The following is a 17,941-nucleotide window of genomic DNA, read 5'->3' as shown; positions in this document are numbered from 1 at the left end:
GATAGAACAGGAGTTAGCATTCTCATCTGAGGCAAGGCCAATTTTATTAAACTGAGGAGTGATTTAGCAAAAGTGGGTTGGAAACAGCTGCTTGAAGGTAAATCACTGTCAGAGCAGCGTAAGGCATTCAAAGGGGAGATTCAAGGGGTTCAGGGTAAACATGTTCCCACAAAGAGAAAGGGTGACATGGCCAAATCTAGAGCCCCGTGGATGTCTAGGAGCCGAGAGAGTAGGAAAAGGCAGAAAAGGAAAGCTTATGTCCGACACCGAGAAAGCCGAGAGGAGTTTGGACAATGGAAGGGTGCAATCAAAAAGGAAATTAGGAAAGCAAAGAGAGGGCATGAAAGAATATTGGCAGGCAAAATCAAGGTAAACCCAAAGATGTTTTTTCAATACATTAAGAGTAAGAGGATAACTAAGGAGAGAGGTAGGGCCCATTAAAGACCAAAAAGGTAAACTATGTGTAGGGGCGGAAGATGTTGGTGTGGTTCTCAATAAATACTTTGCGTCTGTCTTCACAAAAGAGGGGGACGATGCAGATATTGTAGTTGAGGAGGAGTGTGAAGTATTGGATGTGATAAACATCGGGAGAGAGGAAGTATTAATGGGATTAGCATCCTTGAAAGTTGATAAATCACCAGGGCCAGATGAAATGTTTCCTAGGCTGTTAAAAGAAGCAAGAGAGGAAATAGCAGAAGGTCTGACCATCATTTTCCAATCCTCACTGGATACTGGTGTGGTGTCGGAGGATTGGAGAACTGCTAACGTTGTACCTCTGTTTAAAAAGGGAGCAAAGGATAGATTGAAAAATTACAGGCCAGTCAGTCTAACCTCAGTAGTGGGCAAATTAGTGGAATCTATTCTGAGAGACAGATAAACTGTCACTTAGAAGAGCATGGTTTTATGAAGGATGGTCAGCATGGATTTGTGAAGGAAGATCTTGTTTGACCAACTTGATCGAATTTTTTGAAGAAGTAACAAGGAAGATAGATGAGGGTAGTGCAGTTGATGTGGTCTACATGGATTTTAGCAAGGCTTTTGACAAGGTCCCACATGGCAGAATGGTTTAAAAAAAAAATCCATGGCATCCGGAGAAATGCAGAAAGGTGGATACAAAATTGGCTCAGTGGCAGGAAACAAAGGGTAGTTGTTGACGGCTCTTTTAGCGACTGGAGGGCTGTTTCCAGTGGCGTTATGCAGGGCTCAGTACTGGGTCCCCTGCTTTTTGTGGTGTATATTAACGATTTGGACGTAAAAGTAGGGGCATGATCAAGAAGTTTGCGGACAACACAAAGATTAGCCGTGAGGTAGATAGCGAGGAGGATCGCTATAGGCTGCAGGAAGATATTGATGGTCTGGTCAGATGCGCAGACAAGTGGCAAATGGAATTCAACCTGGAGAAGCGTGAGGTGATGCATTTGGGGAGGTCAAACAAGGCTAAGGAATACACAATAAATGGGAAAATACTGAGAAGTGTAGAGGAAGTGAGGGACCTTGGAGTGAATGTCCACAGATCCCTGAAGGTAGCAGGACAGGGGAAATGAGGGGAGGCGGTAGCGTAGTGGTATTGTCACTGGACTAGTAACCCAGAGACCCAGGGTATTACTCTGGGGACATGGGTTCGAATCCCACCGCAGCAGAAGGTGGAATTTGAATTCAATTAATAAAAAATCTGGAATTAAAAAGCTAGTCTAATGAAGGCTGTGAAACCATTGTCGGTTGTTGTAAAAACCCATCTGGTTCATTAATGTCCTTTAGGAAATCTGCTGTCCTTGCCTGGTCTGGCCTACATATGACTCCAGACCTGGCCTACATGTGACTACATGTTGACTCGTGCATGCCCTCTGAAATGGCCTAGCAAGCCACTCAGTTGTACCTATAAAGTCAATAAAAAGGAATGGAACCGGACGGACCACTCGGCATCGACCTAGGCACCGGAAACAACTACAGCAAACCCAGTCCTGTCGACCCTGCAAAGTCCTCCTTACTAACATCTGGCGGCTTGTGCCAAAGTTGGGAGAGCAGCCTGACATAGTCATACTCACGGAATCATACCTTACAGACAATGTCCCAGACACTGTCATCATTATCCCCGGGTATGTCCTGTCCCACCGGCAACAGACCCAGCAGAGGTGGCGGCACAGTCGTATATAGTAGGGTCGGGGTTGCCCTGGGAGTCCTCAACGTCGACTCCAGACCCCATGAAGTCTCATGACATCAGGTCAGACGTGGGCAAGGAAACCTCCTGCTGATTACCACTTACTGCCCTCCCTCAGCTGATGAGTCAGTACTCCTCCATGTTGAACACTGCTTGGAGGAAGCACTGAGGGTGGCAAGGGCACAAAATGTACTCTGGGTGGGGGACTTCAATGTCCATCACCAAGAGTGGCTCGGTAGCGCCACTACTGGCCGAGTTCTAAAGGACATAGCTGCTAGACTGGGTCTGTAGCATGTGGTGAGGGAACCAACAAGAGGGAAAAACATACTTGACCTCGTCCTCACCAATCAGCCTGCCACAGATGCATCTGTCCATGACTGTATTGGTAGGAGTGACCACTGCACAGTCCTTGTGGAGATGAAGTCCCACCTTCACATTAAGGATACCGTCCATCGTGTTGTGTGGCACGATCACCATGCTAAATGGGATAGATTTCAAACAGATCTAGCAATGCAAAACTGGGCATCCATGAGGCACTGTGGGCCATCAGCAGCAGCAGAATTGTACTCAACCACAATCTGTGACCTCATGGCCCCCCACTCTGCCATTACCATCAAGCCAGGTGACCAACCCTGATTCAATGAAGAGTGCAAGAGGGCACGTCAAGAGCAGCACCAGGTATACATCAAAATGAGGTGCCAACCTGGTGAAGCTACAACACAGGACTACTTGCGTGCCAAACTGCATAAGCAGCATGCGATAGACAGAGCTAAGCGATCCCATAACCAACAGATCAGATGTAAGCTCTGCAGTCCTGCCACATGCAGCCGTGAATGGTGGTGGGCAATTAAACAACTAACTGGAAGAGGGTGGCTCCGCAAATATCCCCATCCTCAATGATGGGGGAGCCCAGCACATCAGTGCGAAAGGGAAAGGAGGGGTGGAATTTTTGAAATGTGTTCAGGAGAATTTCCTTGACCAGTATGTTCTCAGTCCAATTAGGAAGGAGGCATCTAATTTCTAATTGCTTCTAATTTCCACCCTTCTCTCACCCTCACATGGTCCATCTCCGACACTTCCCTTCCCTTACTCGACTTCTCTGTCTCCATCTCTGGGGATAGGCTGTCTACCAATATTAATTATAAGCCCACCAACTCCCATAGCTACCTCGACTACACTTCTTCACACCCTGCCTCCTGTAAGGACTTCATTCCATTCTCCCAGTTTCTCCGTCTCTGACGCATCGTGTCTGATGATGCTACCTTCCACGACTTCTGATATGTCTTCCTTTATCATCAACCAAGGATTCCCCCCCACCACCACCACTGTGGTTGACAGGGTCCTCAACCGTGTCCGGCCCATTTCCCGCACCTCTACCCTCACCCCTTCCCCCTCCCTCCCAGAACCACGACAGGGTTTCCCTTGTCCTCACTTTCCACCCCACCAGCCTCCAGATCCAAAGGATCATCCTCCGCCACTTCCGCCACATCCAGCGTGATGCCACTACCAAACGCATCTTTCCCTCCCTTCCCCTGTCAGCATTCTGAAGGGGTCGTTCCCTCTGCCACACCCTCATCCACTCCTCCATTACCCCCACCAGCTCGTCTCCTTCCCAGGGCACCTTTCCCTGCTATCGAAGGAGGTATAATACCTGCCCATTTACCTTCACTATCCGAGGCCCCAAACACTCCTTTCAGGTGAAGCAGCGATTTACTTGTACTTCTTTCAATTCAGTATACTTTATTCGCTGCTCGCACTGTGGTCTCTACAATGGGGAGACCAGATGCAGATTGGGTGACTGCCTTGCAGAACATCTCCGCTCAGTCCGTAGGCATGACCCCGAGCTTCCGGTTGCTGGCCATTTCAACACACTCCCCTGCTCTCAAGCTCACATCTCTGTCTTGGGATCGCTGCTGTGGTACAGCGAACATCAACGCAAGCTCAAGGAACAGCATCTCATTTACTGATTAGGCATGGTACAGCCTGCCAGACTGAACATTGAGTTTAATAGGCATGATGAGCCCCTCCCGCTCTCTTCTCCCCCCCACCCCCTTTTATGTTATTTTTTCTTTTTCTTATTTGGTTTTTTTTTTAGTTTGTTTCTACTTTGCCTACCCAGTGTTTCTGTTGTTTGTTAATGTTTGTGCTTGGTGTGCTTTGTGCTTTACGGTCAATTCACACCCTCTCTGTACTAACGCTTTGTCTTTCAGCACACCATTAAATATCGTTTGCCTTTGTTCCATGACCTTCTGGTCAGTTATTCTCTTTGACCTTGTCCTAGCAACACCTCTTTTGTTATCTCTTGCACCACCCCCTGCTTTACTTGCTTAAAACCTTTTACATTGTTAATATTTGTCGGTTCTGATGAAGGGTCATTGACCTGAAACGTTAACTCTGCTTCTCTCTCCACAGATGATGCCACACCTGCTGAGTATTTCCGGCATTTCTTGTTTTTATTTCATATTTCCAGCATCTGCAGTATTTTGCTTTTAATTTAATATAGGAAGGAGGCATTGCCTTCGTGAATTGCTGCAGTGCATCTTGTAGATGTTACATGCTGCTATCATTGTGTTGGTGGTAAAGGGAGTGAATGTTGAAGGTGGTGGATGGGGTGCCGATCAAGCAGGCTGCTTTGTCCTGGGTGGTGTCAAGCTTCTTGAGTGTTGTTGGACCTGCACCCATCCAGGCAAGTGGAGAGTATTCCATCACACTCCTGACTTGTGCCTTGTAGATGGTGGACAGGCATTGGGGAGACAGGAGGTGCATTACCCACCGTAGAATTCCTAGCCTCTGCCCTGCTCTTGTAGCCACAGTATTTATGTGGCTGGTCTAGTTCAGTTTCTGGTCAATGGTAACCCCCGGGATGTTGATAGTGGGGGATTCTGCGATGGTAATGCTACTGAATGTCCAGGGGAGATGGTTAAATTCTTTTGTTGGAGATGGTCATTGCCTGGCACTTGTGTAGTGCGAATGTAACTTGCCACTTATCAGCCCAAGCCTGAATGTTGTCCAGGTCTTGCTGCATATGGACATGGGCTGCTTCAGTATCTGAATAGTTGCGAATGGTGCTGAACACTGTGCAGTTAGCAGCAAACATCCCCACTTCTGACCTAATGATGAAGTGGCTGAAGATGGTTGGGCCTAGGACACTACACTGAGGAACTGCTGCAGTGATGTCCTGGGACTTGGGTGATTGACCTCCAACAACCACAACCGTCTTCCTTTGTGCTAGGTATGACTCCCACCAGCAGAGCGTTTCCCCCAGATTCTCATTGACTCCAGTTTTGCTAGGGCTCCTTTATGCCATACTGAGTCAAATGCTACCTTGATGTCAAGGGCATTCACTCTCGCCTCACCTTTGGAGTTCAATTCTTTTGTCCATGTTTGGACCAAGGCTGTAATGAGGTCAGGAGCTGAGAGGCCCTGGCAGAACCCAAATTGAGTGTCAATGAGCAGGTTATTGCTGAGCAAGTATCGCTTGATAGCACTGTCAACGACCCCTTCCATTACTTTGCTGATCGAGAGTGGACTGATAGGGCGGTAATTGGAGGTAGGTTGGAGTTGTCCTGCTTTTTGTGGTTTTGGGCCAAGAGATACAGGAGGATGTGATAAAGAATTTTTTACACAGCGAGTGTTAATGACCCAGACCTCACTGCTTTAGTGAGTGGTGGAAGCAAAGACGATGAATGATTTCAAAAGGAAATTGGATGGATACTTGAGGGAAATAAACTTGCAGGGCTATCGGGATAGTGTGGGTGAGTGGGACTAAGTGGATTGCTCTAGAGAGCCAGCATGGACTCGATGAGCCAAATGGCCTCCTTCTGTGCCATAATGAATCTGACTCTTATTTCTCTTTCCACAGATGCTGCCAGACTTGCTGAGTATTTCCAACATTTTCTGTTTTTAGTTTAGCTTTCTAGCATCTACAGTACTTTGCTCTTATCAAAAGAGTGAACTATTTAATTTATGATATAGTTCATGGAGGTTGCACAGCTCAGAGTGAGAGTCAGCAGGGAGAAAGAACATTACCAGACAAAATGTGAAATCTTGGAAGGACCGTGTCCAAGAGTGATGATCTCCAGATAAGGGGAGGGACTTCCCTACTTGCATGTTAAGATTGAATTCCATTGAATCGATGCAACTGACTCTATGGCAAGTGATTAGTAAAAGACCACATTGCTTGAGATAGCTAAACACTTTGAAACACCAGCACATCATATTATAATGCACCTCGATAAGCTCCATCTTCTCAAAAGGATATTCTGGTCCCAACTTTAGGGCATGGAACTGTTGGCAACTGCTAGTCTTCAAGCAGCTACTTTTAAATTTGTCGCAAGCAAATAGTGAACCATTTGCACTTTGTGTTCTTTACCAAGGTTCAATTATTTACCTCAGTGAAGAAGTTTATTCATATCAAAGGTATTTCCTTTGAAATCAAATCTGCTGCACTTCTCGGGTTAGTTGCTGGAGGTAGAAACTGTCAATATTCAAGATGAGATTAGTTTTGGTGGATAAAGGAAAAGAGCTTGAGGGGTTTGTGAACAAAGTGGGCAAATGTGATTAGAACTATTTGCTTACATGAAGGTAAAATACAAATACAGACTGGTTGGGCTGGAGGCCTGTTTCCATATTATAATGTAACTTCTATATATTTCTATGTGTTAATCATGCAGAGTGAAAATAGGCAAATGCCATAAAATGTCCAGGCAGTTAAATATTGAAAAACCCATAAACTCCACACTGTTGGCTAAAAATGGATGGTGAAGAGGACCTTGAAATAAAAATCAAGGCTGCAAAATTCATCGCCTGTACTTTTGGAGCCATGGGTGCTGTTTTGGGTGCAAAATGGTGTCAATGCCACCACTTTCCAGTGCAGGCCACGCCAGATGCCATTTTAGTGAGAGCATTAGCTGCATATGACTGAAGTATGCTAACTAGGCAGATCATAAAGTCAGTCAGGATATGATGCAAGCAGTGCCATTTTCAATCTCAAAAGCCCAGCTCATGTGCTGCACTCTTAAACACATGACACTGAACATGTTCAGCAACAGGAAGGGCCTCCCCACCAATGCTATTTAAAGGGACCATCGATTACTTTCTAGTTGGTTGCTGATTGTTTTCTGCTGGCTGATGCTGATTTTGGCAAAATGCCGTGAGTTTTCTACTGCGACTTAAAGTTGCTGAAGTCCACAGGAAATGGAGTTGCACATGGTGAAGGCGTTGCTTCTCACTTCGTTCCCAGTCATGGCTGCTATCGTTATCATCCTCCTTGGCCTGCAGCATGATGGGGAGCATGAGCAGAGGTGACACTGACATAGAGGAGGACAAGCTGCTGGTAAAAGAAGGAGGAGAAAGGGGTGAAAAGGGCTCTCAGCAGGAGGCTATATCTGCCCAGGGTCATCAGGGAGCAGTTGTCTTACCTCAGCAAGAAGCAGAGCGATGTCTCTATTTTACAAAGGAGGTGCTCGCTGAAATCTGACGGGCTACAGGCAGAGCTGCAACTTCAGAGCAAGGTGAGGACTGCACTGTTAGTGGCTGTGTAGGTGACTGTGGCCATGAACCTCTTCATGTCTGTTTTTTCCAGGTGAGAGAAGGCGGCATTTCGAACATCTCACAGTTTGTCATCCACAGCTATATAAGGGATGTTGCTGATGCTCTATTCTAGGAGGTGCAATACAGAGGGAAGCAGGTGGAGCATGCATGTGACTTCACGAGGATAGTGGGCTGCAGAGCTTTGATTTGATCCTCTGGTTGTAGAATTGCTTAGCTCTGTATATAGCATGCTGCTTTTCCTTTTTAACTTGCAGCTAGTGCTGTGTTGTAGCTTCACCAGGTTGGCATCTCATTTTTAGGTATGCCTGTTGCTGCTTCTGGCATGCTTTCTTACATTCCTCATTGATCTAGGCTTGGTCCCCTGGCATTGATGACAATGGCAGAGTGAAGGATATGCCAGGCCATGAGGTTACAGATTGTGGTTGAATACAGTTCTGCTGATAGTCTACAGCATCTCATGGATGCCCAGTATGAGCTACTAGATCTGTTCGGAGTCCATCCCATTTAGCACGGTGATGGTGCAACGTGATGGAACGTTTCCTCAGTGTGAAGAGAGTACTTCATCTCTACAAGGACTGCGTGGTGGTCGCTTCTACCAAATCTGTCAGAGATCAGTGGAGGCTGGGTCATTGAATATATTCAAGGCTGAGTTAGATAGATTTTTGATCAACAAGGGAGTCTAGGGTTATGGGTGGCAGACAAAGTGGAGTTGAGGCCACAGTCAGATTAGCGATGCTCTTAGCAAATGGCAGAGCAGGCTTGAGGGGCCGAAATGCCTACTCCTAATTCTTGTGTTCTTAGACAGATGCATCTGCGACAGGTTGTTGGTGAGGGTGAAGTAAGTAGATCCCCTCTTATTGGTTCTCGCACCACCTGCCACAGGCCGAGTCTGGCAGATGTGTCCTTCAGTGCTTGGCCAGCTTGATCAGTAGTGGTGTTGCTGAACTACTCTTGATGGACATTGAAGTCCCTCAAGCAGACAACATTCTGTGCCCTTAGTGTTTCTTCCAAGTGGTGCTCAACATGGAGTCCTGATTCATCAGTTGAAGGAGGGTGGTGTCTGATATTCAGGAGGTTTCCTTGCCCATGTTTGACCTAATGCTATGTGACACCATGGGGTCTGAAGTCAATATTGAGGACTTCCAGGACCATTCCCTCCCAACTGTTTACCACAGTGCTGCTACCTCTGGTGGGTCTGTACTGTCACTGGACAGGACATACCCAGGGATCTTGGAGGAGTCTGGGACATTGGCTGTAAGCTACGATTTGATGAGTATGACTATATCAAGCTGTTGCTTGACTAGTCCGTTGGACAGCTCTCCCAATTTTGGCATAAGTGCCCAGATGTTAGTGAGAAGGACTTTGCATGGTTAACTGGGCAGGGTGTGTCTGTGTAATTTCTGGTGCCTAGTTCAATGCCAGGTGGTCTGTCCAATTTTCTTCAACTTTTCTGCAGCAGTTTGATACAACTGGTGGCTTGCCAGGCCATTTCAGAGGGGAGTTGAGAGTAAACCACATTGCTGTGGGTCTGGAGTCGCATGTAGGCCAGACTGGGCAAGGATGGCCGATTTCTTCCCCTTAAGGACATTAGTGAATCAGATGGGTTTTTAATGATAATCTGGTAGTTTCATGATCATTATTAATGAGACTAGTATTTCATCCCAGATTTAAAAATTAATGGAATTTAAATTCCCCCAGCTGCCATGGTGAGATTTGAACTCCTTTCTCTGGAGCACGAGTTAGTCCAGGTTTTTTGATTACTAGGTCCAGTAACATTACCACTGTGCTACCGTTCGCGTAAATGCAAGTTGTCCTTGTTTACTTTGGTGCAAATCAAAATTTTAATAGATTTTATTTCTTCATTCCAGGTCTTGTAACAATTGTATGTTGGACCCAAACTGTGGCTTCTGTTTTAAAATGCAAAGTCCCAACATTACTGAGACGTCCTGTGTTCCTGTGAGCAACAGATCTGAGACAATCGCTGCCTGGGGCAGGTATGGTACTCAGGCAGTATATTTTCATGTATATACTCATTATTTGCTGAGTAAAAGAGAAGCTTGATGACCTACCTTATACTCACTGTAGTTCAGAAGAATGAGAGGTAATCTTATTGAAACATAAGATTTTGAGGGGGCTGACAGATTAGATTCTGAGAGAATATTTTCCCTCTGAGGGAACCTAGAACTAGGGGGCACAGTTTCAGAATAAGATTTAAGACTGAGATGAATTCCTTCTGGGGTCATTAGTCTTTAGGATTTTCTACCCCAGAGAGCAGTGGAGGCTGGATCACTGAATATATTCAAGGCTGAGCGAGACAGATTCTTGATTTACAAGGGAGCTAAGTATTATGGGAAGCAGGCGGGAAAGTGGAGTTGAGGCCATGAACAGGTCAGCCATGATCTTATTGAATGGCAGAGCAGGCTCGAGGGACCGAATGGCTTACTGCAGCTCCTGTTTTTTTTTTATGTTCAAAAAGAAAAAGAGAGAAAAGATAGGCTTACACCTGAGGCACAGCCTTTCAAGGAACATTTTTGATGAAGGGTCCACATCTTCAAATATTAACCCATATTTTTTCTTTTCAGATGCTAATATGCCTGTCACATAGATGCAGCATTTTCTGTTTTTATTTGAGATCTTGTATTTGCAAGGGGTTTCTGTTAATCTTTGTTTACCTGTTGGACTCGTTTTATACTCAGAATATAGTCTAGTTTGACTCAGCAATGACCACCTATGGCAAACGTGTGAAGCAGAATGCAGACTGGTTTCAATCTCACATTGAAGAGCTGGAACCTGTCATAGCCGCTAAGCACATTGCACTGCTAAACTACAAGAAAGCCCCCAGCGAGTTAACATACGTAGCACTTAAAGCAGCCAGAAGCGTTGCACAAAGAACAGCCAGGCGCTGCGCAAATGGCTACTGGCAATACCTATGCAGTCGTATTCGGCTGGCCTCGGACACTGGAAATATCAGAGGAATGTATGATGGCATTAAGAGAGCTTTTGGGCCAACCATCAAGAAGATTGCCCCCCTCAAATCTAAATCGGGACGCAATCACTGACCAACGCAAGCAAATGGACCGCTGGGTGGAACACTACCTAGAACTGTACTCCAGGGAAAATGTCACTGAGACCGCCCTCAATGCAGCCCAGTCTCTGCCAGTCATGGATGAGTTGGATGTACAGCCAACAAAATCGGAACTCAGTGATGCCATTGATTCTCGAGCCAGCAGAAAAGCCCCTGGGAAGGACAGCATTACCCTGAAATAATCAAGAGTGCCAAGCCTGCTATACTTTCAGCACTGTACGAGCTGCTTTGCCTGTGCTGGGACAAGGGAGCAGTACCACAGGACATGCGCAATGCCAATATCATCACCATCTATAAGAACAAGGGTGACCCCGGTGACTGCAACAACTACCGTGGAATCTCCCTGCTCAGCATAGTGGGGAAAGTCTTCACTCGAGTCGCTTTAAACAGGCTCCAGAAGCTGGCTGAGCATGTCTACCCTGAGGCACAGTGTGGCTTTCAAGCAGAGAGATCCACCATTGACATGCTGTTCTCCCTTCGTCAGCTACAGGAGAAATGCCGCGAACAACAGATACCCCTCTACGTTGCTTTCATTGATCTCGCCAAAACCTTTGACCTCGTCAGCAGACGTGGTCTCTTCAGACTACTAGAAAAGATTGGATGCCCACCAAAGCTACTAAGTATCATCACCTCATTCCATGACAATATGAAAGGCATAATTCAGCATAGCGGTGCCTCATCAGACCCCTTTCCTGTCCTGAGTGGTGTGAGACAGGGCTGTGTTCTCGCACCTACACTGTTTGGGATCTTCTTCTCCCTGCTACTCTCTCACGTGTTCAAGTCTTCAGAAGAAGGAATTTTCCTCTACACAAGATCCGGTGGCAGGTTGTTCAACCTTGCCCGTCTAAGAGCGAAGACCAAAGTACGGAAAGTCCTCATCAGGGAACTCCTCTTTGCTGACGATGCTGCATTAACATCTCACACTGAAGAGTGTCTGCAGAGACTCATTGAAAGGATTGCGGCTGCCTGCACAGAATTTGGCCGAACCATCAGCCTCAAGAAAACGAACACCATGGGACAGGACGTCAGAAATGCCCCATCCATAAATATCGACGACCACACTCTGGAAGTGGTTCAACAGTTCACCTACCGAGACTCAACTACCAGTAACCTGTCTCTCGATGCAGAATTCAACAAGCGCATCGGAAAGGCTTCCTCTGCTATGTCCAGACTGGCCAAGAGAGTGTGGGAAAATGGCACACTGACACAGAACACAAAAGTCAAAGTGTATCAAGCCTGTGTCCTCAGTACCTTGCTCTACGGCAGCGAGGCCTGGACAACGTACGTCAGCCAAGAGTGACGTCTCAATTCATTCCATCTTCGCTGCCTCCGGAGAATCCTTGGCATCAGGTGGCAGGACCGTATCTCCAACACAGAAGTCCTCGAGGCGGCCAACATCCCCACCATATACACCCTACTAAGCCAGCGGCGCCTGAGATGGCTTGGCCATGTGAGCCGCATGGAAGATGGCAGGATCCCCAAGGACACATTATACAGCGAGCTCGTCACTGGTATCAGACCCACCAGCCGTCCTTGTGTCCGTTTTTAAAGACGTCTGCAAACGCGACATGAAGTCCTGTGACATTGATCACAAGTCGTGGGAGTCAGTTGCCAATGATCGCCAGAGCTGGCGGGCAACCATAAAGGCAGGGCTAAAGCGTGGCAAGTCAAAGAGACTTAGCAGTTGGCAGGAAAAAAGACAGAAGCGCAAGGAGAGAGCCAATTGTGTAACAGCCCCGACAACCAATTTTATCTGCAGCACCTGTGGAAGAGTCTGTCACTCTAGAATTGGCCTTTATAACCACTCCAGGCGCTGCTTCACAAACTACTGACCACCTCTAGGCACTTACCCATTGTCTCTCGAGACAAGGAGGCCAAAGAAGAAGATGATGTGCTTAGATCCCCTACGCGCACAACCGGAGTACAGTCTATTGTTATAGTTTCTCCAGACCCTATAGGTTAGATTCTCATTTGCACTCTCTGGGAAGAGCACAGCGAGGAACATATGGTGTGGAAGAATTGCAGTGCAACCCCACCCGATTTTCGCACCATTAAAAATAAATGGAAAGAAAATTGCACAGGCATGTGAACCTCCCAAATCTGTTTTCTTCTCTGCCGAGCTGGGTGGTACAGATGAAAACTGACCACCTCACACCTGAGAAACCCAACCTATTATAAATTAGTTAGATCTTTCCGACAATCTGGCAGGTTTTGTGGGCATTTTCTTCTGTTCCTAAACACTCATGATCAGATTTATGGAAGTCAATTGTTGTGTTTGAATTTAAATTTACAGCTGCTGAGCTAGGAGTTCAGCACCAAAGGCTTGACACTGTTATACTATTAGATGCTTAGTTTTATTTTCACCAAAGGGATAGTGTCATGCAGGCCCCTCACCTGCCAAGAATGAGGCACACTAATTTCACCACATGGGCATTAAACTTCAAATTGTTGCTGGGAAGAAAAGAGGCCCTATTACAAGGAATTGCCAGGCCCCTAGCCGGAAAGACATTTTTGCATACCTGCAGACAGTGCTGGAACAAAGGAGCCAGTCCCTGCTCCCAATACACAGAATGGACATGGTCAAACCAGGTTAGTCACATGACTAACTGGCTGTTGCAGAGTTTTGAACTGAGAGTTTTAAAATTGGAGAAACAGTGTTTTGAAGACAGAAAGCTCCTGGATTGAGAACATCTCCTGTCTGCTCTCATCTCTTTCTCACCAGCTTTGTAATCCATTGAAGACACAGGAACCCCAAGAGAGGTCTCTTACAATGAACAATGTTTAAGGAGAATACTGGGCCCCAACGAAAAGCAAGTATTACCTGCAAGCAAGAACTACCTACAAAAGGACTCTACAGTGAGCTCGAAGCACAGTAACAAGAAACTCTTCAGATATTGCCTCAAACCTCTCCACTTTTGTTTTCTGTCTCTGTTTATATGTGCGTATCCCGTAGGCATGCTAGTGTGGTGCACAGCGTGTATCCGTAGGCGTTAACCAAATTAGAGTTTTAAGAAATTTCATTTTTCTTCTTTAAACCTAATAAAGCCTGTTTGTGCTCATTTTTATGCCTTATAATTGGAAAGCAGTGAACAAAGATTCACCAAGGGGGAGCTCAAAACACGGTGTGTTAAAAAATTAAACCCTGTTACAGTAAGACCAGGTGAAGGCCGAGAGGGACCCCTAGATACCTTTCTCAGTTGTTGGTAACACATAGGTTCAGAAAATCAAGGCTGTTATTTGTGTGCTGTGATAAGAGAATCCTAGGTAGCTCAGATGATTTGGCAGCAGGTAGCTAAATGAGTGGTGGAATGCTCCTCTCCCTACCATCATTTGGATGGTAGGAATTTCATCCTTTCAGGGTCTACTTTTTGGCATTCCTTCCTGAAATAAACCTGTTAAATTTAGTTAATCCAGAAGACCATGTTTTTGGCAGAATGGTTTTGGAGCTTTGTTTACTACAATGACATGATTCCTGTAGTGTATGAAAGATGCAACCAAATATTTTTGAAAAGCTGAAATGGCAAGTATTAATTAAACATTTAAAATCTCAAAGATAAACTATGTTGGATTGTTAAACTAATGCAACATTGATGTACTAAAGAGTTGAACAGGTTGGGGTAGAGTTTGGACTTTGGGCATAACCGGCGATCCAGGCACAGATTGTGCTGAAAATTGTGTTCGTTTTTTGAATAGTTTCTTTGTCTCAAGTTTCTGCTCGAGCTTATTTGCATATCGCTGAATTTGCTGGTACATGGAAGATTTTTACAATCAGGCAGCACTTCAGAACATAACTGTTTAAAACTTGCATTAAAAATATTCCTTGATGCGTTCAAAAGTGACAACCTGGTGCGGTTTTATTAATACAGCTGAAATTGGGTTTACCACACAACAAAACATTTTAATTAGTGTCTAGTCTACTACCTATGAGTATCTCTATTTTAAATGAATGAAAATAATCTTTAAGAAACTATACAAAACTAATTACTAGCTATTTGGTGTACAGTAATTAATTTCTTATTACATTTCTTTCAAATTAAAATCTTTTAAAAGGTGCCAGTTAGTGCCCTTGCACCAAAAAGGTTCAATTTCAAGACTGTTGCAATTAGTGGAAACTCACTGTGGTGATCAATTCATTCTGAGTGTGGCCTTTGTGAGCAGAGCCAACTTCCAGTGCCATGTTTTTTAATCCAGCTCAGAGATCATGGAAATTCAATTTGCGTGGACCGAATTTGCGTTTCAAATTCTACAATCTTTAATGGTGAATTGGCCAATTTTGGGCAAGCTGTGCTGGAATATCATCAAGTGGAAACCCTACTGCTATATATATCTTTGTATTCCTTTCAAACCTTAAAACATTATTTGAAATAACTGAAAAGCAAGTTTATTGCAGTCTTATATTTTTTTGAAATTAATTTAAAATATGTTTAGAAAACATTGCCCACTTTTGCTTGTAATTTTATTGCAAAGGCTTAAATGATTATGTGTATGTTTTGTTAAAACCAGGTGAGAAATGTGTCTAAAGGTTTGTAACTATCTTCACCTGGTCTTATTGTAACAGGGCTTATTTTTAAACACACTGTTTTAAGCTCCCCCTTTGTAAATCATTGTTCACAACTTTTCAATTATAAGGCAAAGAAATTAGTACAAACAGGCTTTCTGTGGTTTACAGAAGAAAGATTAATTTGTTAAACCTTAAACTCTAAAACGGTTAATGCCTACGGATATACGACGTACTCACGCTAGCATACATGCGCGATACACATGCAAATAGGGACAGAAAAAAGCAGAAGAAAAGATAAGTAGAACAGTTTGAGGCAATATCTTGTTACTGTTTCTCGAGTTTGCTGTAGTCTTGCGCTTCGTTGGGGCCCAGTATTCTTCGTAAACCTTGTTCACGTAGGAGATTTGTGTCTCTGAGTTTGTGTCTTCACAAGATGCAGTTCCGTGGGAAAGAGAAGGAGGCAGGCAGACAAGCGAGGAGGTAATTCTTGCTTCAGTTCCAGGAGAGATCCTCACTCTATGAGCACATGGCTTTGTCTCAGTTCAAATCTTGTTTTCTCCAATTTAAAACTCTTAGTTCAGACCTCCGCAACAGCCAGTTTGTCATGTGACTAAAACTGGTCTGCTGACCACTTCTGTGTATTGGGGAAGCAACTATTGGTTCCCCATTGTTCCAGCATTGTCAGGTACTGTGCAAATGTCTTTCCAGTCAGGGGGCTTGCAGTTTTAAGTTTTAATGTTCATGTGGCAGAATCATGTGTGCCTCAGTCTTGGCAGGTGGGGGGTTTGCCTGACAGTTTGTTATTACATTTCAAATATAATTTGCCTTCTAAATAGTAATAATCAAAGCTTAATTAAGCTCTGTAACACGACTGGAGTGTGAATTCCATGAAACTCTTGAAGTGTCATCCCTGCCAAGTACAGTGATTTAAACAACAAAGGCCACAGAGCAAGCACCATTGAAGGAAAGAAAACTCCCATTGCCAGTATTAGACATTTTTCACCAAACACATTTTGACAGAATAACAGTAAAATCTGGGTACTCTGTATAATGAACATACTTGGCTAATAACAACCACTATAAATGGCTTTGAATTCTTGATGAAGCAATCTAATTCAAATATACGGGAGTGCAGAGTGTTCAGAAGAGAAGATCAAGCAGCCAGAAAAAGAGGTGGTGTAGACCATTTATGTCTGGGACACATGGAAAGTAAATCATGTCAATTTCTATAGGAGTTGGGAAGTTTTTTTTTTATATTTTGGTTTGATATCTCATGTTTTTTTTTAAAGTAGCAATAGGTGTATGCTGCAAATTTTGAAATCAGAATAAAATAAGAATTTATTGGAAGAGATGAAGAGAGAGAAACTGAGCTCTGTAGTGTCCAGTTTTTAGGTGCCACATGACCTCCCTCGAAAATGGCTTTCGAGGTGTGTGCAGACTCTTCCAATGGAAGATGGGGCAGACTCAATCTTGGTAAAAGGATACATGCGTGTGCCTAACGATTACCTCAGCATAAAGCTTGGCTCAGGTATAAAATTAAAACCCGACCTGAGCCCAAGTCCTTTTAATTTTTTTAAATGCCCGACCCGACCTGACCCGAACCCGACACATGCAGAGTGCAGAGTCCAGACTGCACGTTTACCACCTTGATGGTCTGAATGTTCATTTAAAGATTACTTCCCAGAGCAAGGCAGCACTGTCCATGTCCAGCCTGATCCGACTCGAGCCCGAATGCAGGACCCGGAAGAGAGACCCGACCCAAAACAGACATGTGTCTGGTCTGGTTGGGTTTGGGTTGGGTAGCCGCGCTTTACCTCAGCATGCAAAACAGGCAGATTATTTTTAGCAGTGTGCAATACTGGTTTGACCCTAACATTGCCATTTTTGAATGCCATGCCCTGTCCTAACCTTGCAAGCTATACATGACATCACATGGCATGAAGGACTCCTCACAAGCACTACTTAAAAGTTAGTTGTTGTATTCTTCCTTCTGGCTGCTGGTGCAATTGTATGTGTTTTTGGAGCTTTTCTCTACTTGCCTAAAGTTTCCTTTGTGTACAAGGAGTAGTCTAGCTGGTGCTGTAGCACTTCTTTGTTCATTTAAAAGCTTGTGCTGAAACAGGCTGCTTCCAGACATGGGTGACCTAGTAAGCCTTCCCCTTGAATTGAACTTGACTGGGAGAATGAAGGGAGGCATGCAGAGCAGGGCAAGCTGCTAGAAGGGCGGTGGGGGGGAGGGAAAGAAAGGCTCTCAGCAGGAGGTCTTTATCGCTGAGGGTCTTCAGGGAGCAATTCCCTTCCTCTCAACTTCAGTGAGGGCCAGATCATAGGTTTTTGCCTCACTGTTGTGGTGGTGACTGAAAACTGCCACAACTATTTCTTAATGCTAGAACTGACGAAAGGTCATCAACCTGAAACATCAACTGTTTCTCTCTTCACAGATACACCCTCACCTGTTGAGTATTTCCAGCATTTCTGGTTTTTCAGACCTCCAGCATCCACAGTATTTTGCTTCTCTTTATTAGAAAGGCAAAGCTAGTAAACAGTATGGAAAAGGTAAATTTGGAAAGTTACTTCAGACTAAATTGTAACAATAAACTATAGGGGCACAGGTTCAAACCAGTAAAAGGGAAATTTAGAATGA

General features: G+C 44.8%; 1 protein-coding gene across 3 annotated transcripts in view; it reads left to right on the top strand.

Moving 5' to 3' along the window:
- Positions 1-17,941, top strand: part of LOC137384712 (proton myo-inositol cotransporter-like) — a 194,140-nt gene that overhangs the window by 159,838 nt on the left and 16,361 nt on the right. For all 3 annotated transcript variants that reach the window (XM_068059022.1, XM_068059024.1, XM_068059023.1), the window contains exon 7: positions 9,580-9,705. In XM_068059022.1, the coding sequence (XP_067915123.1) occupies positions 9,580-9,705 (126 nt within the window). The remainder of the gene's footprint in view (positions 1-9,579; positions 9,706-17,941) is intronic.

Source organism: Heterodontus francisci, chromosome 27 (genome assembly GCF_036365525.1).
Source record: "Heterodontus francisci isolate sHetFra1 chromosome 27, sHetFra1.hap1, whole genome shotgun sequence".
Classification (NCBI taxonomy): Eukaryota; Metazoa; Chordata; class Chondrichthyes; order Heterodontiformes; family Heterodontidae; genus Heterodontus; species Heterodontus francisci.
This window is presented reverse-complemented; position numbering and strand designations above follow the sequence as displayed.